Source organism: Syngnathus typhle, linkage group LG2, assembly GCF_033458585.1.
Source record: "Syngnathus typhle isolate RoL2023-S1 ecotype Sweden linkage group LG2, RoL_Styp_1.0, whole genome shotgun sequence".
Classification (NCBI taxonomy): domain Eukaryota; kingdom Metazoa; phylum Chordata; class Actinopteri; order Syngnathiformes; family Syngnathidae; genus Syngnathus; species Syngnathus typhle.
This window is the reverse complement of record NC_083739.1, coordinates 23,312,710-23,335,720: the sequence shown is the minus strand read 5'-3', so window position 1 is coordinate 23,335,720 and position 23,011 is coordinate 23,312,710. Positions and strand designations below refer to the sequence as shown.

Sequence of the window (23,011 nt, the reverse complement as noted above, 5' to 3'; positions counted from 1 at the left end):
CACCACAATAATTTGTTGACGTGGGTGTTCTATTAATTATGCAAGAAACTTGTAGGGACAGATTTACAAATATTTTTTTTTAGGTTCAGATTCCTCATAAACAACACTCACACACAAAAAGTAAATATATAGTCCTGTACAATAATTCATCCTAACAGACACTAAAAAGACAAACTTCTTGAGAAACAACTATGAATAACAGTTTGGATTCAGACGTGTACAATAACACTTAATCCTCTCAGTGGTAAAAATAATGTACACGCAATTAGTATTGGACAGCGTAATATTAGCAGTCATTCACTGAATGACAAAGCGTAAAGCATTAAAGGGTAAGTCAAGTCAAACATTTCCTTTCCAACACATTATTTATGCACCCACACAAGCATTCTGATTTATATTTTGTTTGTGTAATATAATTAAGCAGAAAAATCCAGAGTTTGATGAGCCAGGGGGGGGGGGGGGGGATTTCTTAAACGCTATCAACTGATAATGACATCACAGAGCCAGAGGGCGAAGCTTGTGAACGTCACACAACCAAACCCAGTAAACAGGCGAGTCCTAACAGCTCTTCGGCACTCTGAAGTCATTTTCAGTCGATAGCAAGTGACAAAATTGCCACATGAGGTTTATAAAGTGTTGCATCTTAATTCATATTACATAAACATCACATTAATCAGTCTACCATTTAGACTAGTGTAGATGCATAGAACATGTTAATTGTTAAAAAAAAATGCTGTCCCCTTTAAATTAAGCAACAAAAAAAAGGAAATCCATAGTGCATAGAATGTTATTAGAAAATGTCATCAAATGCAAATGAGAGCAAGCTTGTTTGTCAAGCAAGCAGGACTTGGCATCATCAGGAAGAGAGCGACAGAAAAAATATGCTATGTGCAATGTGTATCCTGTCATTAACTGCTTTGGGAAGATAGTAAATGGTGAAAACATTGTATGCACAGATGCTAGTACTAATGAAGTGCAAAGTGTCCCCCCTTGTTCCACCAGGGCCAAGTCGCCGTTGCAGTGTCGCAGCTCACTCACTCACTCCACTTGCATATTGCGCAACAAAAGACCTTTTTTCACACCTCCTTGGAGCATTCTGGCACCGAGGCTAGAGCCTGTGATCCCAGCACTGAAGAAAGGGGCAGAGTCAAAAGATAGACAAAAAGGTGACCGTATGATAAAACAGTCACACAAAATGTATGTATATGCCTGTAGTAATTCAATGAATATGAGGGTGAAAGCAGAAAAATAGTAAACAGCATTACTCAATAATTGTGATTCTGACTAAAAAAAACAAAAAAAAAAACCAACGCATGTTATGGCCTTTTGTGGAATTTTTTGCATAGGAATTTTGCTGTGGTATAACATGGCAAACATCCAAACAATGATTGAAAGAAAAATGTGGAAACGGCCTGCTTACATGGCACTTAACTTCCTCTTCTTGGAAGCGGGAGTTTGGAGGCCATCAGTTTGTCTCTGTAATAATGATAATAATATGTAATATTTACTACAGTTTCAATACTATGTTACTTTGTGAGAGATACTGGTGGTGGTACTATTATGCTAACCTCTTTTCCTGCAGCTTCCTGCATTCTTCTTTGCTCGAGATTTTGCTAAAGGGAAACAGGATAAAAAAATGCAAGTTTAAAAAAAAAATGCAATGATACAATATAAACATCTTTACCTTTTTTAGGAGCCCTAACTATATGCAGTGGTGCCTGGAGTAATGAGTTATATTTGTATCATGACCACCCTGGCAACTCAAAACATTAAACTTTCTTTTTTGGCAAGTCAAAGCAAAATAAAACGATCGGCTGATATCTCTTGTACCTTGAAAACTCGTGAGTCGAGTCACACATACGGCATGTGATGCAATTGGACTATCAGTTTTAGTGACAGTCTGCAAACCTTATGAAGTTCCGAGAGCTGCTGGTGGCGAATTAGGGCTTCTTTGCTGGGAAATTGTCTCCTACACAGCAGACAGGCCAGTTTCACCCAGTCGGTCATCCTCCCGTCCTTCTCATCTTTGTCGCCATCTTCTTCGCCGCTGTCACTTTCCCCACTGTAGGCTGGAACAAGACCCGGGTGCTGTAGAGGGGGTGACTAGATTGGGGGTGGGAGACTGGGTCATGCACTGAGAAGAAAAAAAAATCTGCGACAAAAGTTGACTTCGTAAACGACGAAGGGAACACACAACGTACTTCAGTTTGTCTGAGCTGGTCCAGAAACATTTGATGCCGTTCTGAAAGCGCCCCCTGTGGGACAAAGGAAAACATTTAATGGGATAGATGCAAGCAAAAAAAAAAAAAAAGATCCCAAACTACTTTCTTCATGAGTTATACTGAGAAACCATCCTTATTTTTTAAGCTTGGCTCAGTCTGAGTTATTTGTAAGCATGCAACACCTTTTTCTCTAGGACAGCATAACCTGCATCAGCGCTGGCTGATTCTCTGCGATCTGTGGAACCGGCTGCGGGGGAGGCAGCACGCACGTTCTCCTTGTGTCGGTTGAGAGACTTGGCCCAGCGCTCCATATCTTTGGCTATCTATTAAGGCAGGCCCAACAGGGGAATACATTTAGCTGTATGCAGTCAAGCTCGTCGTCCTCTTAACGCAAGTGATGAATCATGTGTGTTAATTAGTTATTAATACATTAATTATGCACAAAACAGTCAGTCATGCCATTAATTTATTTTTGTGTGCAAATGTACCTGCTGAGCAGTTTTACTCTTGGGTTTATCTTTTTTTTCCTTGCTGCCAGGATTAGCAAGCACCAAGTCTGCAGGGCCTGCGCGATCATCAGCGGGAGCTGCTTCTTCCTTTGACTGTCCAGAAGCTGCAGGAATGTACATGCGCTTCTCGCCCTCCCAGTACATGAACTGCTGTGTGAGATGGTTGTAATAATACTGCAAAAAGAGTCAAGGATGGTAATCAATGGGTCACAAGTAATTTACTAAATATCCATCTCTGTTATATTATCATATGTCACGTCGGCTTTACCTGGGAGTTTGGGTCATAATAGAGTCCCGTCAGTGGGTCGTAATAGTAGCCTGAGCTTTCATCATATTGATATGTGGTTACATCTGGCACAGCTTGAGTTAAAAAAAATTAAAAAAAAACAGTGGTAAACATATATTTGCAGACAAACCAAGTTGATTGGGTACCACATACGATATTGCTGGAGCTCATGTGCAGTGCCCGGTGTTGCCGGCTGGCTGGAAGAAGCTGGTTGCGGTTTCCCGACTATCTCAACCTTTAGAGACAACACGCATAATAGCGTGATGCAGCTCAAGCAATGCAATGTGATGGCATTGGCAAATCGGTAACCAGTACCTGGGTGGCGGAAGGCTGAGTTTGCGGCTGCGGCACGACAGCTATCCCGGGCGGCAACGCTTCACCTGGATTCACTACAGCTGCGAGATGTCAAGCAAGTACATTACACAATTGCGCAAACCCATACCGTAGAGTCAAATAACATGTGAGGAAATATCCTAGCATGAGATAGCAACCTGGTGTTACTGCTGCTGGGTAAGCCCCCCTCATTGTCGCACCTCCACTAGGCAAAGAAGCAACCATGGGGTCTGCCTGGACTTGAAAATGTTGGCTGTCGGGCAGAGCGTAATCATTCCCTTCTTGATTGTATGGTATTGTCGCTCCTGAACCATTTTGTGCAGCCTGAGGACAAAAAACAAAAACACACGAGTACAAAATGAAATATTGACACCGTCTAGATGTAGTACATAGGTATATGTAAATAAATACCATCAGCGTGGATAATCTCCCTCCCCCATAAGAGTTAAAAAGAAAAAAAAAAAAAACTTTTGACGTGTTGCCCTGCCAACTAGTCCAGTTACCTGTGTGACAGCCCACTGTGCTGCAGCAATGGCGGTGCTGGCCACCGTTGCAGCGCTCATTCGACTCACTTCTGTTGGAAATGTGTCACTGAAAAAAGAAAAAACACACAGCTTCACACTTCTGTGTCGACATCTATCCATTAGGGGTGTAAATCGCGGGTTTTGTCACGATACAATATCATATCAATACAAAGAATCACGATACGATATTTGCCGATATCTTAAAGCCTGCTGAGATTCATTCACGATACATCGCGATATAGTGCTCTACGATCGATATTTTTTTTTTTAAATAAAAAATATAGAACAATATCCTGATTTAGAACGCAAAATCAACAAGGTACTGCAAACTCTTTATTTAGGAAATTACAAGAGTATTGTAGTATACAAAGTGCTTATTTTAACACTGAACTTTGATGTCGTGTTTTTTCTTTAAATGTGCGGTGAGATTTGTGGTCCCTGAATATTTGATCACCGCATGGCAGCATTTACAAACTGCACGTGTCTTGTCCGTTGAGCCATCTTTTCTTTGCAATCCAGAGTGCTTCCAAACGAATGACTTGAAGCCTAAAGGGTAGCAAATTTCCTCGGCTTTTTGGACACCAGCCCAGGAGCCGCGTACTAGTTGTCGACTCCCCTTTCACGTGCCTGCTCTGCTCACAACGCAACACGCCGCGCACTGCGCCCGGAAAGAGGAAGCAAGCAACAATGAACTGGATTTCAAAATAATGTCGCGTCTAATGTCTGAGGTCAAACACGGCGATATAAATCGATGTTTACGTTTAGCATCGATGCCAATAAATCGTAGAGCATTATATCGATTAATCGATGTGTATCGATGAATCGTTACACCCCTACTATCCATCTATAGCAGTGGTCACCAAACTACGGCCCGCGGGCCCGATACGGCCCACGGGACCGTTTAATCCGGCCCGCCAACCCTGAACAAATTGTATTATTAAACTTTTTTTTTTTTGTCATTTTGCCTGCAATGACTGCATTTCCCCAGTAGATGGGGAAGCGCTCGCCTTCGCATTTACTACCGGAAGCCGTGTCAGAAAGCTCGGTGCACACTCACAAGTGCTTGTACGTACTCAGTAGTGCGGACATGGCGCACTCGCGCTCTATTTGTATCAGTCCCGAATTTAGAGTGTGGGCTGTGACGACAGCATTCTTGTAATTCGCGCGCTGAGCTTTCAGATGCAGTTTTGCGCTAAAGCCACCCACAAACCTTCCCCTGGAATTCTTCCATTAAAATGAGTCGTCCAAGGAAAAGCAAGGTGGACACAGTGCCGAGCGTTTAAAAGAGAGTGGCCAATTTGGCTCGACGTACGCGACGTGACGTTCAGCCACATGAACGTCAACCCGTCACAGATCGAGGTAAACGGACCAACACCTCGGATCTCGCCAAAGAATTGCCACAAAGAATTTTACTCCAGACTATGACGCACTAGCAAACTTTAACAAAAAATACAGCGGTATCTACAAGCCTACTGGAACCTACAAAAGGATTATAAGGAAGGAACACGAGAACTTTAAGAGACTGCTCATATGTGTCAGAGAGATTCTGCTCTGACAACTGAGCTGAGCTTTCATCTGTTAAGATTGTGCATGGCACAACAGAAAGTTAATGTTCCATGGCTTTTTTTTCTATGAAGAACCCAGAGAGAGTTATTTAGTAGGGGTGTAACGATTCATCGATACACATCGATTAATCGATATAATGCTCTACGATTTATTGGCATCGATGCTAAACGTAAACATCGATTTATATCGCCGTGTTTGACCTCGGACATTAGACGCGACTTTATTTTGAAATCCAGTTCATTGTTGCTCGCTTCCTCTTTCCGGGAGCAGTGCGCGCGGCGTTGTTGTGTTGTGAGCAGAGCAGGCACGTGAAAGGGGAGTCGACAACTAGTACGCGGCTCCTGGGCTGGTGCTATGTCTAGTGTCCAAAAAGACGAGGAAATTTGCTACCCTTTAGGCTTCAAGTCATTCATTTGGAAGCACTTTGGATTCCAAAGAAAAGATGGCTCAACGGACAAGACACGTGCAGTTTGTAAATCCTGCCATGCGGTGATCAAATATTCAGGGACCACAAATCTCGCCGCACATTTAAAGAAAAAACACGACATCAAAGTTCAGTGTTAAAATAAGCACTTTGTATACTACAATACTCCTGTAATTTCCTAAATTAAGAGTTTGCAGTACCTTGTTGATTTTGCATATGAATTGTTATAAATCAGGATATTGTTCTATATTTTTTCATTAAAAAAAAAAAAAAAAAAGAAAAAAAATCGATCGTAGAGCACTATATCGCGATATATCGTGAATGAATCGCAGCAGGCTTTACGATATCGGCAAATATCGTATCGTAGTTCTTTGTATCGATATATCGTATTGTGACAAAACCCGCGATTTACACCCTTATTTAGTTATTATTTATTTCCTGTTTTTTCTGTGAAGAACTCAGAGAGGGTTATTTAGTTATTATTTATTTCATTAATAGTGTTATTATTTGTTTCCTGACTTATTTTCTGTAAAGAACCTAGAAAGGGTTATTAAATAACCGTTATTTGGTTATGTGTGGCTTTCTGGAAAACAATAAATTTTTTAAGCTCCCCTACGATTGTCACACTTTTTCTGTTATAAACTGACACCGGCCCCCCATCAGAGAAGGGAAAAGTTATGTGGCCCTCACAGGAAAAGGTTTGGGGACCCCTGATCTATACTCAAGACCAAACCTCAAGTCTGCTTCCATTTTTGTTTTGCAATTTGAATTCCATTGGTTACATTGCTCACATGCGAACACGCTCTTACCGCTTGAAGCCTTTGGCAAACTCCACCACAATCACCTTTCCGTCGATAGAAAGAGGCTGCTTGAGAGCCTGCAAGATCTGGAGCAGTTGAGATGCCTCCTGATGACAAAGCCCAAAGGACATGGGTTTACGACAGCTCCACACAATCACAAACGTCCGCTTCCATGAAAACTGTATGATGCTGCTTACCACAATCGTGGAGAGTTGCAGAAAAGCAAAGCCTCTGTTGAGATTTGTGTGCTTGTCCTTGATGAGGCGAACGTTGGAGGATGAAAGTGTAGCAAATGAGGCCAAAGAAGATAAAATGGCTTCCACTGTTGTATGGGGTCCAAGGTTTCTGAGAATCAGCGCTTGTGATGAGACGGGAAGGACAGTGTTAATTAAGAAGGAACACTGAGGTGACTACTAGAATCACATCTTTCTTTGTGTTGGACACACAAATCGATTTGTGCCAACTTACAAATTTTCTCCGCGCCATTTAACTTACTGTCGTTGGCAAGGTCTGCCTGCTGTGCAACTTGAGCTGAATGGGCGGCAGAAACCGAATGAAAGGGTGGTGGCAGGGGCAGCAAGCCTTGGGCTCCCTCCTTTTGAAGACCAAGAGTTGAATCTTTGTGCATCTGGGGCAACTTCAGTTCAGCTTCTGAAAAGGGGAAAAGAACATGTCTTAACCTTGGGCGACAAAATTCCGTACGGGAGACCACACAGGTGGGTTTATTGTTACCTGATTTGGGCGCAGTGCATTTAAAGCACCTTTCCCTCCTTTTGAAGTTTTGTACTCCACACTGTTGAGATTTTTACAAGCCTTATTGTTAAATGAAAGAGGGGGGAAAATCTGTTATACATCATGCCTCCAAACACAACCTTGTTGCAAAGCCAGTCCTCATTGGCTCGTGGTTTTGGGTTGCTGTAGTGCATCGACACTCGATGTCCAAGAATCAGCAGCATGCCCTGAAAGAAGTAGAGAGAGGGAGGGGGGAGGGTGGACAGTGGATGACTATGAGCAAGAATGAGGCCACACGCATCAGAGTGAGGCCTCATCTCAGAGAAACCAATGAGAGGGACCAGAGAAGGAGAAAGTGAGAGCGAGACAAAGAAACCTGACTGAAAGACAGAATAGAGAATGGCAACCTTCAGCTTTAGGAAAAATTGTTTGATGCTGTCATTCTGTGTTCTATTCATTCTATTCACCACGCAGATCCAAATTAAGGTTTTTTTTGGGGGGTTTTTTTAAGACTGAGTTGTTCAGTTCAGAATAATGGCAGTTTGTAAAAAAACAGTACAGCTCAAAATCTTTTCCACACACCAGTCTCATTTAAACACTAAACCATGTAAAAAGTGTTCATATTTGGCTATTTGGTTGTTCAACACATTTCCATGTATGGAAATAAAAGTTAATGAGATGATTTTGAGCTTTCCACACTTTTTACTGACTGCTATCATTCTAAACAAAAAGGCACAAACAGTTCTCATTGACTGAATTTCAAATTGAGGAGAGAAAGTAAGAGCAATGGAATTTTTATTCTTTTTTGCCAAATGAGTTTTGCAAGTTTATCCTGTCTGAACAGTCTCAGACATGGTCCCCCCCCATGTATGACTCCAACGTATGAATTACCTACCTGTCTCACAAAAAGATTCTTTGTGAGCAAATGACATGCTTTTAATCTAAGGTGAAGCAGGCGTGATGTGACAGTACATTTGTCTTGCCCATTGCGTGTGTGTGCGCGTGTCATGTGTGTATGGGAGAGTGACCTGGTTGGTCTCCATCCAGCGGGTGGCCTCCTGTATGAGATTAAACTCGACGAAGGCGAATCCTCGGCTCTGACCTGGACACCGCCCAGCGCCATGGTTACCGAATAACAACAACAACATAACGCAGTGAGGGATTAGTGCCTTGTGTACAGAGGAGAGAGAGACCCTGTAGCAGCACTAACAAAATGAACAACCGCTCTCCCTTGGAATGAAGAGGCTTGACGGTGAGTTGGCGAGACACTCTTATGATTCTCTGCGAGGTGAGGAGGACGCGAGGTCCGGTAGCTCGGTGGGGTTCACAAAAACGAGGGAGAGGGAGGTCCCTACCCAATCCTCAGGTTATGTCTGACCCACGTGCCAATGCAAGTGACACACATGCACCATTGAGTTTCAGAGTGCAATAATGTGGGTGGGGGTTAAGGCATTCGTACTCGTCACTGCGGCCGATACCAGAACTTAGAAGACTAGAATATTGCCATTAATTCCATGCAAGTTAAAAAACAATAATATATCCGGATGTACATTTAAAAATATGATATTTTTTTTTAGTCAAATTTTGTGCGTCAAAAATACTTGGCAGTATCGACAAATTGTTCTGGTGAGTGCTCTAGGATTGACTTCCTGTACTGATATTGGTTTTATATATATTAAAAAAAAAAAGGGGTATCAAAGAGCCTGATTCAGTACCAAAACCTATAACAAAATTTTCAGATGCTAGTTATTCCCCTCACTTTGAACACAGCTTTAAAAGTGACTTGATTGATTTTTACTAAGGGGCTTCATGCTGCCAATGGATTTACCAACTGTCTGGTGACATACAACCAAAGAAATTACAAAATACATAAGTCACAGTGGAACATTGAAACAGTTAGATTCCGCGCTCATACTGAATCAACTCAACTCTCAGTAAGCACTCTCCCGTAACTCCCCTCATGACTTCAATACGGCATCACTGTTCAACGTTTACAAGAGAAACTATTGCTGAAGTTTGCCAAGGGCTTTACAAGACTTGGCCTGCTGCGTGATGACCAGCAAATTTGCCTTGTGCAACAAGGGCAGAAACAGAGAAAGACACGGAATAAAAGAGGGCTTTGTAATCAATGACTTACGGGCGGTTACAGGGTTACTCGCCCTTTTTGACATTGTTTGGACTGCAGTACTCAAAAACGCAACTCTGACAGCAAACACGGAGAAACTGCTTAACAGCTCACTTTTGTCAAGTGATCCAGGAGGTTTGTGAGCATTATTCGTATACTCATTCACACAGAGATGGCAGAAGAATGAACATGCATATACGTATTTGGGGGATGACCAAAGTAGGCACAATGAAGTGACAGCTTTGTAAATGCATAGTTCTTTAATGACCCCATAGGATTGGATTAGATTGGAAATGTTCCTTATTTAGGTGTCTGGTGAATGTAGCGTATGCTTTAAAAAAAAAAAAAAAAAAAAAAAAAATCAGCTTCATGATGTGTATGTATTTTTAAGGCATTGAAAACAAGGAATATGAGGAGGATTTCTTTGTTTGGTACTTAATATTATGACTAAAAAAACCTACGTTTAAAAAGTATTCTGGATAAGATGAAATGGCTGGCAAAAAGATATTGCAGGGAGAATTACACTGGTCAACATCAAATTTCAATCAGAGTTGGCTTTGTCTGTCCCTTAACGTATTTTCGATGCTGATCTTTTTGTACCCCGACTATTCTAGCACAAACAGTTTCTGAGATATAATTTTTGGTTTTAAGTTTGACAATACAATATGCAATACAGATTTTATTATGGATTGTAATTTTAAAAAAATCCACCTGTTACTGAACACCCTTCATTAATAAATATGAGTAAATAGCACATATGTTATTGCAACTATTATTATAAAAATCCTACGCGCTAGAGAAAGAAAACGAGGGCAGATTTGGAATCAGACCATTAAATTCATCTGGAAATGTTTAATTGCATCAGGCGTACTAAGATTTGTTGACCAGTGTTACAATAAAAAAATAAAAATAAAAAAACTGAAAAGGAGAAGTTTTCTCACCTGAAGATTTGTTCCTCATGAGTCGAACCTCTTTTGGCTGGATCCCCTGCTCTTGAAGTGTTGCCCAGATCTGTCGACACGTTTATGCCAACATCAAGGAGGGAAATCCAAAGCAAGCCCAGCAAGCAACATACACGTACTTCATTGGCAGTGGCGTTGGGTGGCAGCATGCGAAGCATGACAATGTTGCTAGGTCTCTGATTGTAGTCCAGATCAGCACGGTAATCCTGCTCCCTTTGCTCCATGTCCTCATGAGACAGCTCGGGCTCACAACTACTTCGGCCGTGCTCCTCTAGCTCGGCGGCAAACATCTGAATTATTCAGGACAAATGAGCAACCAAGAGTGGACTGTTGAACGTTTCAGCTGTGTTCAGGCTTACCCGTCTCATTCCCGCTCCTTGAGAGAATCTGCCCTCCTCTCGGTGCTCCATCTGATCAGGACAGGCACCGCCTCTGCGACCCCAGTTTCCTTCTCCACTGCCTAAATATAGGGTTGAGTTCTCAGCAAAATTTTTACCATGTTTCATCAATCCCCTTGCCTCCGACCCAGTCCGTAGCCGTTCAAAATCTCTCTTGGATTTCTTGTCATCAAAGCCATCAATTGAGGACTGCGGACAAAGAGGCCAGAGGACTCCTTTGATCTCCTGACCACGATCCCCTTTTTGATGAAATCCTTGGACATCTTGGAGGTGACCGGGTAAGAGTTCAGCGGCACACAGAGATGTTTCGTTGTGGACATTTTGCCCGTCCTCATTACGGACATCATATTCTGCTTCTTGCGCCTTGTCATCAAAACCACGGTAGTCCACGTCCTGAAAGTTGTAGTCGTCATGGCTGCTACCGTATCGCCCCATGCGATCACCTCGCCCACCCCTGAACACAGATGAAGGACTTGACAGCGCCATTCATTCACTCGCAAAGCGGTAGCCTAGAGCAGGGGTCCCCAACCACCGGGCCGCGGACCGGTACCGGTCCGTGGTTCACTTGGTACTGAAAGAAGAGGCTACAACTTCTAAGAAAAGGAAAACTGCATTTAAAATTTAATTTCTGGAGTCCTACTTAAAATATGGATTTATCGCCACAGGTGACTGACGCGCCAAGCCAACTCTGCATAATTGCTCTAGGCCAGTGGTCCCCAACCTTTTTCGCGCCACGGACCGGTTACATGTCAAAAATATTTTCGTGGACCAGCCTTTATATAAATAAATAATACGTTTATTAAATAATACATTTATAACAAATATATAAATACGATAAAATAAAATGATACGATTGCCCTAACAAGTATAGACGACATAAAAAAAAACCTCACCATTACGTTGAATTAGTGGTTACGTTGAATTAGTGGGAGCACTGAGCTTGTTTCTCAGAAACGAGCCGGTCCCATCTCTGCGTAATGCAGTGCTTCTCAAATAGTGGGGCGCGCCCCCCTGGGGGGGCGCGATGCTATACCAGGGGGGGCGCGTGTGACCCCGGGGAACAGGCTTTTTTTTTTTTTTTTTTTTTTTTTTTTTTTTTTTTTTTTGGCAGTACTAGAATAAAGTGTAATTGCGCATTTACTACATGAGGCGACAGTGGCGCTCTCATCGTGACTTCTGTCACGTTTGCGACAGTGCAACATTTTACGACTTACAAGACAACAGGTTTGCCTTGATTAGCAGTGTTGAAAGCTCCGACTGCGTCCCGCCTATAGCCTCCGTTATTCAACAAACACCAACATGAAAAAGTTTCTAACAGGGATGAAAAGAAAAGCGGAGGGAAACAAAGACAATGAAACAAAAGAAAGTCAGCTGAAAGCTAAGACGAGGAAATACGACGAAGCGTATTTAGCGCTTGGCTTCACTGTGAGTACAGTTGGAGAAGAGGAAAGACCGATATGTCTGCTGTGTCTAAAAATGCTCGCAGCGGACAGCATGAAGCCAAATAAATTGGCGCGTCACTTAAATACGTTACCCCCCGATCACGCCGATAAGCCACTTGAGTTTTTTCAGCGAAAACGTGCTGAATATGGCCAACAGTCATCCCGTTTTGTGAAGGCTTCTTCAGTAAACCATCGAGCGCTTTTAGCATCATATAAGGTGGCGTACCAAATTGCGCAGTGCAAAAAGCCCCACACCATAGCAGAGGAGCTAATACTGCCTGCAGCATTAGACATGGTTTCTGTCATGCTGGACGACGCCAGTGCAGCAAAACTAAAAACTATCCCTCTGTCCAATGACACTGTCGCCAGACGTATAGATGACATCGCTAACGATCTTCAAGAACAGCTGGTAGATAAACTCAAAGACAAACGTTTTGCCTTACAGTTTGATGAAGCAACTGACAGCAACAAAGACTGTCTGTTTATTGCTTATGTACGTTTTGACTTGTCAAACTCCCTGTGTGAGGATCTACTTTTTTGTAAATATGTCAGAGACAGAGCCACAGCTGAAGAGCTCTTCAAAATTCTGGACTCCTTTTTGACTGAGAATGGGCTAAAGTGGGAGAACTGCATTGGTGCCTGCAGTGATGGTGCACAAACCATGGCAGGGAAGAGAAAAGGACTTCGGGCACTCATCAAGACAGCCTCACCTCATGCTGAGTGGACACACTGTATTATACACAGAGAAGCACTTGCAACCAGGCGACTTTCCCCTGAATTAAGTGAGGTTATGACTGACATCATAGGTGTAGTCAATTTTATAAAGACCAGACCACTAAAAACAAGAGTCTTCTCTGCCATCTGTGAGGAGATGGGAGCTGAACATCAAGCTGTGCTCTATCACAGTGAAGCAAGGTGGTTGTCACGAGGAAAAGTCTTGTCCCGAGTTTTTGAGCTCAGAGAGCAAATAAGAGTGTTTTTGGAGCAGGAGCACAAGTATGAAGTGGCAGAAAAATTTTGTGATGGGAAGTTCCTGGGAAAACTGGCCTACCTGAGTGACATATTTGAAAAGCTAAATGAGCTGAATCTACAGCTTCAGGGGAAAGATAAACACCTCCCTCAGGTCACAGACAAGATTAGCGCTTTCACCCGAAAGCTTGCAATGTGGGGCAGGCAACTTGATGAAGGAAACATCGATTCATTTGAGAACCTGCATGAATTTGTGGACACCAATGACTATGATGCTACCTCAGTGATTCCACACATTAAGCAGCACATTTCTTCACTGATGGGATTCTTTAAAAAGTACTTCCCTGAAAACAGTTCCCAGTATGACTGGGTGAGAGACCCTTTCAGTGCACCAGCTCCAACTGGTTTCAGCTCTGCAGAAGAGGAGCAGTTCATTGACATGACGTCTGACTCCACATTGAGACTGAGGTTTACATCACAGACACTCAGTGCATTCTGGCTGAGTGTAGAGAGGCAGTATCCACTCTTAGGGGAGAAAGCTATGAGCATTCTGCTTCCTTTTGCAACATCTTACCTTTGTGAGATTGGCTTCTCTGCTGTTGCTGCACTGAAGACCAAGTACAGGTCCCAGCTAAACATTGAGCAGGAGCTGAGAGTTGCAGTATCATGCTTCGAACCTCGCTTCGAAAAGCTGTGCACTGCAAAACGTGCTCATTGTAGCCATTAAACCTGACTTCCTCCTCAATTTTGATGAAAAAAATAAAGAAAAAAAGAGCACAAATTGTTTAATTCACCTTGTTTTGTAGGTTCAAGTGTTTTATATATTGTGCTCCTGAGTTAATGTTGCTGAACTGAATATAAATAAGTTATTATTTTTTTAGTTTTTGCAGTTTATTAGTTATTATAATTATTAAATATTATTTATTGATTTGATTTAATTTTGCAATGGTGCAATTAGTTTGTCAAACATGTTTACAGTTTAAACAAGGATTTATTTATTCTTAATTTCAGGCATTGATGCACTTAAAATCTTTTCTGTTGCAGACTTAAAACACAATTTGATAAAGTTATTCTTTGTAAGTTTGACCATATGTCTTTCTTTTTTTCTTTAATGTTAATAAGGATAAAATGTTATGCAGAGATGGATAGTCACGGTGGGGAGTGGGGGGGCGCGAATAGTTTTCTTCTTGCTAGGGGGGGCGTAACAGAAAATAATTGAGAAGCACTGGCGTAATGGGAGACAATGGAACCCGAAGTGGTTAAGGTTTGTCTTTTAATGCAGAATGCTTGGTCTCCATGTGCCAAAGCAGTTTTGAAGGCTTCATTGCCTCGTTAGCCAGCCTGTCGCCACATTTTATGCAGAATGGGCTATTTTAAGTAGGACTCCAAAAATGTTCTTTTAAATGCAGCTTTCCTTTTCTTAGAAGTCTCAGCCTCTTCTTCTTCCGTCTCTGGCCTTTTTTCCCTTTCCAAACATCTCTGTTTCTTAACATTAAAAGTCCCAATGATCGTCACACACACATCTGGGTGTGGTGAAATTTGTCCTCTGCATTTAACCCATCCCCGTGTGATTTTAATCCATCCCCTGGGGGAGAGGGGAGCAGTGAGCAGCAGCGGTGCCGCGCTCGGGAATCATTTGGTGATCAACCCCCCAATTCCAACCCTTAATGCTGAGTGCCAAGCAGGGAGGCAATGGGTCCCATTTTTATAGTCTTTGGTATGACCCGGCCGGGGTTTGAACCCACAACCTTCCAGTCTCAGGGCGGACACTCTACCACTAGAGCCACTGAGCTGGTTCTTGCTCATTTTTGCTTGCTTCGCAGGCTCGACTGAGGTGACATGTCACGTGACCGAGACGAGCGTCTTGACCTGAACCGACAGATGTAATTGGGACAGAATCGCCAATTTTCTTTTATATTTTTCAAAATAAATCATTTATTTTTGCTAGCTTTGCAGGCTCGACTGGGGAAACATGTCACGTGACCGGGACGAGGGTCTTAACCTGAATTAATTGATCGTCGATTAATTTTTTTGTTTGTTTTCCTGTGCGGCTTGGTGGCCCGGCACCAAGTGACCCACGGACCGGTACCCGTCCGCAGACCGGTGGTTGGGGACCCCCGGCCTAGAGGACAACTCACCTCCGCTCAGTATCCATACCGTATTCACTGACGCTAATCTTTCTCTTTGTTCACCAGCATGAATAACCTGAAGGCACAACATTTGACTGATTTTGGATGGGAGGGAAGCAATGTGTTATACCACAAACTACCACTACTAATGTAGAACACATGTCCTACTTTAAATCACAAGTTTAACAAGAAGATAGGATAAAGAGTAAGACACTTAAGGTTTGAAACTCGGAATCAATCAAATCGGTCACAAAATCGTAACAATTCTTTTTTTCTTTTTGCTTTTATGCTTTAAAACATTGGCTAGAGATTGCCGCATATACACTACTTGTAAAGAGACGTAATTTTCTTACGTCTGTTAAAAAATGATACTTGTATCTCTCGCGTAAATCAACTCACCTTAGAAATTCTACACGCACCTACGTATGGTGTGCATGTATCTCTCGCGTAAATCAACTCACCTTAGAAATTCTACACGCACCTACGTATGGTGTGCACTCACGTAAGCTTACGTCTTGTGCATGTACAAGAAAAATAGACGGGGGTGGAATCCTTGACTGTGAGGAAAGCTAAAGGCGTACTGATAATACAAGAACAGAACCTTTCAAAAATATTCAACAATGACATACGGGCATCTTTTAGCCTACATGCTAACTACTATCTGGAACGCTAGCAAGTTGTCCTCAGTCTGTCAGTCGTCAAACACATGGCAACAGACAGAAGCAAATTGTGCGTAGACTTACCAACTTTCCATGAACGCGCCGATCACCAAATTAACACATCAGCAAACCAAGTAAACTGAATGTTTTTATTCGAGCGAAGACTAGAAAATGGCCACAGAGGTAACATTTTAGTAGGACGGAGCAATGTCCCATTCTGACCGGTGATTGGACAGTGGCGACACTAAGATGAATGGTAATTGGACGTAAAGAAATCGACTATGACCTGCCAGCTAATCACCGGCACACAGAAGTACTATGTGCGTGTTTTCTAAATGTCTTGATAACATGTTTGGTGATATGCTTCTGCCAAAATTATCTAAAGATTCCGAATCATATTGTCGTTCTCACTGTCTTTTTAAAGACCTCCGTTTTAATCATACTGTTTGGCGGGTGGTGGTTCTTTCTAACATAAATAAGACACTGCTCATGTCGCACGTGAAATAGTACATTATCATTTGTACAGTATAATGTTTGATATGTGAAATTTATTAATTTAAAAACAGGATGTGATATTGGACATCACAGCAGAGGGCAGTGTTGAGCTTTCTGTTAAGTGAGGGGGGGCAGTTAGCCAAGCGAATCGGAGGGCTAAAATCTCTCAGGAGACGTGCGATGCTGTGACGATGGCGATTAAATCTCACCCCCTCTGTCAAGTGAAATTGAAGTTTGAGCCACTGTGCCCGGTGAGGAAGTAGGTCCAGTCGCCCAATTTGTCACTTCTGGTGAGTTACCCCATAAGTCCCAGACGTTTGTGCTTGTAAAAAGGCTGCGCAGTAAAGATTTACTTGGTTGTGGAATTTCACACGTAATGGGTGGGCAAGCACTCCAGAGAGCCAACTAGCAGATAAAATGCCAAATTTCCATGTGCGCATTTTAAGAAAACCTGCACCTGTTATAGAGGAAACCCCAATACCAGCTTTATTTGAGGAAACAAAATATTGAAAGCAATCAGTCCAATAACAAATAATATATCTGATATCCCACCCTCCAAAAAAACCTTGCACCCCGAGCTTGACCCATTCAATGAATTACTTGACACTATGCTTATAACCGAGGATGATCTAAACAAATAATAGCTGGATTAATTGAGATAAAACAAAGAAAATTACAGTTAACATTGAAAAGTTAAAAAAGAATAGTGACAAAGGATTCCGATAGTCAAAAGTAGACGCATCATTAAAATGTCCTTACAAGGCCTTGGAAGGACATTGACAATACAGTACAGCTTAAAATTTATTGTATGAAAATGATCTTTATAAAATAATATTCCATTTATTAACCGCACCCACTCGTGATTTTAACCACTGACTAAAACAATCAAATCGTAAGTCTGGCGCACACACAAAGGTCCTAAAAGTCACAAGATAATTAACCTGATTGCACCTCTAGTTTATGTACTGTATACTGTCTTTCATCAAGTGGGGGGTTTGAATATCACTCTTAAGAGGCTGTTAATTGCTAGACCATCCGGCACCACAAAATATGGCTTTCAGGAGTAACTTTGGCATGGAAAGAAGGGCTTTAGGGTCAGTGTCACAAAATGCATTTCCACGCACTAGACAACAGAACAATGCACACATTCACTGCATGCAGACCTGCACTGGAGAAAATGATGCACCATATAGCCATAAACTCAATACACACTACTGTTTAGTTGCAGTTTTTTTCTTTCGCTGTCATCCAATTCGGTTTAAGCCTCCCCCTGAATAGCGCCCGAGTGAGAACAAAGGCTAACAATAACGGGTAAAACACGACACTACAAATCCAAGTTCTCTACGTTTTCCTCTCCTCTTACTCCTGCTCTCAAGGCACGATGTGTAGGTGACACTATCATTAAAAACAAGTTGACATTGTTTTTACTTAAAACATCACTTATTTACCTGTCAGATGTCTGTTAACTTTGGGCTGGTAGACCTCTTCAATTATGTCATGGCACATTTGAACCCCCGATTAATGTACTTAACCCCTCCGTCCCCATACGTCCATTTGACTCCTTAAAAGTTCTCATTAGACCCAAGATAATTAGTGTGTGTGTATATATATATATATATATATATATATATATATGTATATATGTATATATGTATATATATATATACACACACACACACACACACACACACACACACACACACACACACACACACACACACAGACCGGGGACTAAGGTTTCAATGTCTATCAATTTTCGGCAAATCTGCCTGAGCTTGCTGATGAGCGATGGGTGATCGGAAATTGAGCATCCGTACAAGTTTGTTTTGGGCCCTCCCCAAGATCAAATTCTCAACGCAAGCTCCGCATCTGTATTAAAAGGGTAACTTTCAGTTGCGGCGCGGTCTATAGCAGAATGCAGCCCGACTTCTTCTTCTTCTTGGCCTGCAACGCGGCTCGAGTTGCCATCTCAAAGACTTCCCGCACGCCATCTTTGGTTTTGGCAGAGCACTCCTGGTAGCCGTAGGCACAAATGCGGTTTGCCATTTCTTTGCCATCTTCATATCTAACTGGCTCCTGTAGAAGAATGTAGGGACGGTGATTACATTTTCACAACCGCAACAAAACAAAAATATACAACAATATATATCTTTCCACCTGTTTCATTTTTGCCAGCTCTCGTCTGGTGTGGTCGTCATTGCGCAGATCTTTTTTATTACCCACAAGGATGATGGGAACATTTGGGCAGAAATGTTTCACTTCTGGCGTCCACTTTTCTGGAATGTTCTCTGCCGGGAGACAAACAGGCATTAACAACTTACGTGACAATGTGGTGAAGGTTCAGGATCATGCATGTGCTGCACAAACAGTACCTAAACTGTCGGGACTGTCTACAGAGAAACACATAAGAATAACATCAGTGTCAGGGTAGGACAGAGGCCTCAGTCGGTCATAGTCTTCTTGACCGGCTGTGTCCCAAAGTGCTAGTTCGACCTGAAATAAGAATGAAAGAAGTTTTAGCATACAAAAATATAATTAGTTAGCAATAGCTAATACAACTTCTGGAAAGCTAGAACAGTCACAGTCGTGACTAACAGCTGCACACCAGTTGACTGACCCTCACACACATGACCAATTCACTGTATGGGGAAATCAGCATTCTTATTGGGATATGTTTTGAGCATCCACATATACCGTATTTTACGGACTATAAGTCGCAGTTTTTTTCATAGTTTGGCCGAGGGTGCGACTCATATGTGAAATTATTAACACATTATTACTTGATCATTAACATTACTTACTAGTATAGGTGATCACTTCACATGTTATTTTCACTTTAACCCGCATAAGGGCGCACTAGGCCTGTGGAATAATTGGAGCCCTCACTGACAATGAGTCTGAATCCATTTACTCACTTCCGGAGTTATTTATAAAACAGAGGACAGAGATTTTGACACAGAGGACGAAGATTTCAATGGATTTAATGATTTGGAGTGACACGGATGGTTCGATAAACGTATTAATGTTATAGTTATTTGATATAGTTTATATATAGTTACATAGACCTGTGGAATAATTGGAACTGCAACTGACGACGAGTCCGACCTCAGCGCTGCATGCAGAAGTGGCGTTGTTTACACAAAGGACAAAGATTTCGATGGATTTAATGATTTGGAATGACACTGATGGTTTGATAAATGTGTTATTTATGTTACAGTTATTTGAATAACTGTTAATGTTACGTCAGGCTCATTCCCAGCTCCTATCCGAGCCAACTGTGGATGGGAGGCAGCGTACATGCTGGACTGTCGTAGTCAAATGCAGGGCACATTCAGTATAAAAACAAACCACACTGCAGTCACGGACAATACAGGGTATTAAAAGATATGCTTTTGGAACTGGAGAAAACCCAAATAACCCAAAAATTTCAAAGCGGAACCTTAGAGCACAACGAACTGCCCAAAAAGTTTATCGATTAATGTTTTTTTAACCATGATAAAATACCGTATAGATTTGTAGCTCCAGGGCTATTTCACCTGTTTTCCATCTACTTCAATGTCGGCCACATAGTTCTCAAACACTGTGGGGACGTAGACCTCCGGGAACTGGTCCTTACTGAAGACGATCAGCAGACAGGTCTTTCCACATGCTCCATCTCCAACTATGACCAACTTTTTTCTAATAGCAGCCATCTAAAAAGAATATTTTTGAAACAACGTTAGGCTCATGGCACCATTATCCACAAAGAGTTTGTTGTCTGTTTCAAGCCTCTTTTGAGCCTCAGGAGCACTGCGGGTTCACAGTATGATGCAATCCAAGCCTCAAAAGTATTATTATTGTTGTTGTTGCTGAACGATAACACTGCTTTAAATACGACCCAGTTACACTGCGCAAGTGTAGTGTGTCACCCTGTGAGTGACGGAAGCTAAACGTGCCAAAGTAGAAGCAAAAATACGAAATATCTTCCGTGTCTTCGATCATGTTATCCGACCAAGCAACAAAGTGATCGTCACATCCGTTATCACGCCAAAATGTATGTTTTTAAATAGACGTCCAGCTTCTATCTGTTGCTTCTATCTGACGGTCGAGCAGAAATGACGGTCGGTTACACAAAAAGGTTCGACAATCAGTTCACGGAGAAGAGGAGACGCAGAAGTGAAAGCACTGCCGTACGGTGTCCCTGTCTGAAAGTATACTGTAGCCTGGGCCTGTCAATCCCGCTAACGTTAGCAAGCAAGCAGTGAGGCTAATGCTTGGATGGTGGATTGATTAGTTTAAAAAATCGGCAACCAGCGGATAAGTTCTGTTAAGAGAAAAGCATAAAACAAAAACGCCTCGTCGTACTTGTAGTCAGTACAAGAGACTCGTAAGTTCGAAAACGCTGAAAAGAGTTACCACTTGATGTTTCTGCGTCTGCCTTTCCTCCTCTTCCTGACCGATTGCTTGACTCCGCCCATCATTCAAGCGCATGCGCGTATGACGTCACCAAGCAAAACTCGTTTGGTCAGTATTATAAAATAATAAGTTTGCAAGTTCTCCCCGTGTCCGCTTGGGTTTTCTCCGGGCACGCTGGTTTCCTCCCACATCCCCAAAACATGCTTGGTAGACCGATTGAGCACTCCAAATTGTCCCTAGGTGTGAGTGCGAGTGCGGATGGTTGTTCGTCTCTGTGTGCCCTGCGATTGGCTGGCAACCGGTTCAGGGTGTCCCCCGCCTACTGCCCGATGACCGCTGGGATAGGCTCCAGCACGCCCGCGACCCCCGTGTGGACAAAGCGGTACAGAAAATGGATGGATGGAAGGAAATATTGTGTGATTCGTGAATAAAATAAGTTCAAAACCATATTTGCATAACTTTGGATGTAAAGTGATGGTAGCTTAAATGCTGTTTCATGTTGACAAAACAATAGTTAAAACGATCATGGTTGCTACAGTACCGTATTAGCACGAATATAAGACGGTGTTTTTTGCATTGAAATAAGACTGAAAAAGTGGGCGTCGTCTTACATTCGGGGTCCATACATTATACCCATTCACAACGCTAGATAGCGGCAGATATCTTTAAAGCGAATGCTGAACTTAATTCCCCAGGCCAAAGCGAACCGCTGTCATGAAGAATAAAAATAGCGGTAACGCGATGAAGAAAATAAAAAATAGCAGGAAGAAAGAAAAGAGAAGAAAATAAGAGAAGCGATAACAGAAAATGGAGAAAATGTTAGAAAGGTTCCTATGTTGATGTTAAAATGTTGGACAGTTACGTCACCGCGCCTTAAGTCTCGCGTGAGTTACCTTAGCTTATTGCGGTTGTTGGAGCTTGTGCGCAGCGGTAAAAAATAGCTGGTATCGAATGAGTCTGTTGCTGTGATTGTGTGCATCTTTGGCACAAAGTGAGTATGTCCATTTCATTGTCACTACTGTCTACTGTTGTGCCGTTTGTCTGATCGCGGTTTGTTTCGTGTGTGCGCCATTTGATTGATAGCTTCGGCGTGCTCCTTTAACTCTTCCTCGCATCGCACGAGTAGCCGTTACTCAGCGCCACGGCGACTAACGGTCGCCAGCAAATGTATTTTGTTGTCTCGATGACTTATGTTTGATGTGTTGCCAAGAGTATTTCATTTACGGTTATTTAGTATAGTGGAGCCGTTATGTCCAGTCAGTTATGTAATGTGTGCCGTCGTGTTGCGTGGCGTCAGAGGTTGAGAGTTGCCTTACAGTTGCCTTGTTGCAGAAGCTCCCACACCCCGCATACGCACACACACCCACGCACACACTTCATACAATAATCTCACACACAAGAATCACATTCACACACTCAAAGTCTTACCCATGTACCAGCTCAGTGGCCTAGTGGTAGTGTCTCCTCTGAGACTGAAAGGTTGTGGGTTCAAACCCCGGCCGGGTCATACCAAAGACTATAAAAATGGGACCCATTGGCTCCCTGCTTGGCACTCAGCATTAAGGGTTGGAATTGGGGGGTTAGATCACCAAATGATTCCCGGGCGTGGCACCGCTGCTACTCACTGCTCCCTTCGGGGATGTGGCTAAATGCAGAGACAAATTTCACCACAGCCAGATGTGTGTGTGACAATCATTGGGTCTTTACCTTTTTACACACACCTGCTCTCACATCCTTACCACCAAACATGTGCCTATGAGCGACAGTGCCTGTTACATTTTTTGCCAATAATTCAGTAAAGCAATCAAAACTGAACCACGTCTTCCCTCCTGTGTTCTGACCGACACCCGGCAAAAAGAGCATACCTTCCCCCAACAGAAACGTAGCGACAATCTGGAGAAAAGTGGGTCGAAGATCGGCCAGCTGAGGAGAAGTTATGATGCAATCTTCAAGATGATGGTAATAAATGAGGCAGAGTCTTCAAACAATTGCAAAGCGGCTGTGAAATATGGTGTCACAGAGTGTAATGTACAGAGATGGA

The 23,011-nt window shown here is 42.5% G+C and overlaps 2 protein-coding genes across 7 annotated transcripts; both read right to left on the bottom strand.

Moving 5' to 3' along the window:
* Nucleotides 1-58: 58 nt before the first annotated feature.
* Nucleotides 59-16,323, bottom strand: rbm10 (RNA binding motif protein 10). Of its 5 annotated transcripts, none has more exons than XM_061272700.1 (23): nucleotides 16,165-16,323; nucleotides 15,431-15,497; nucleotides 10,843-11,335; nucleotides 10,603-10,773; nucleotides 10,463-10,532; nucleotides 8,425-8,498; nucleotides 7,537-7,623; nucleotides 7,397-7,457; nucleotides 7,160-7,315; nucleotides 6,862-7,022; nucleotides 6,674-6,771; nucleotides 3,854-3,941; nucleotides 3,509-3,674; nucleotides 3,333-3,412; nucleotides 3,171-3,252; nucleotides 3,000-3,091; nucleotides 2,711-2,905; nucleotides 2,405-2,545; nucleotides 2,202-2,255; nucleotides 1,909-2,103; nucleotides 1,569-1,613; nucleotides 1,421-1,476; nucleotides 59-1,129 (listed from the first exon to the last, which is right to left on the bottom strand). In XM_061272700.1, the coding sequence occupies exons 2-23, from the start codon at nucleotides 15,445-15,447 to the stop codon at nucleotides 1,039-1,041; spliced, it is 2,673 nt and encodes an 890-aa protein (XP_061128684.1). In that variant the 5' UTR covers nucleotides 15,448-15,497; nucleotides 16,165-16,323; the 3' UTR covers nucleotides 59-1,038. The 5 variants fall into 5 exon arrangements, with proteins under 5 accessions (XP_061128684.1, XP_061128687.1, XP_061128689.1 ...); XM_061272703.1 differs by having other exon boundaries at nucleotides 3,551-3,674; XM_061272705.1 differs by having other exon boundaries at nucleotides 10,843-10,943; nucleotides 16,165-16,236.
* Nucleotides 16,324-17,035: 712 nt separating this feature from the next.
* LOC133150283 (transforming protein RhoA-like) lies at nucleotides 17,036-21,103 on the bottom strand. Of its 2 annotated transcripts, none has more exons than XM_061272726.1 (5): nucleotides 20,971-21,103; nucleotides 20,112-20,267; nucleotides 18,948-19,068; nucleotides 18,733-18,863; nucleotides 17,036-18,651 (listed from the first exon to the last, which is right to left on the bottom strand). In XM_061272726.1, the coding sequence occupies exons 1-5, from the start codon at nucleotides 21,043-21,045 to the stop codon at nucleotides 18,481-18,483; spliced, it is 654 nt and encodes a 217-aa protein (XP_061128710.1). In that variant the 5' UTR covers nucleotides 21,046-21,103; the 3' UTR covers nucleotides 17,036-18,480. The 2 variants fall into 2 exon arrangements, with proteins under 2 accessions (XP_061128710.1, XP_061128711.1); XM_061272727.1 differs by having other exon boundaries at nucleotides 20,920-21,004.
* Nucleotides 21,104-23,011: the final 1,908 nt, after the last annotated feature.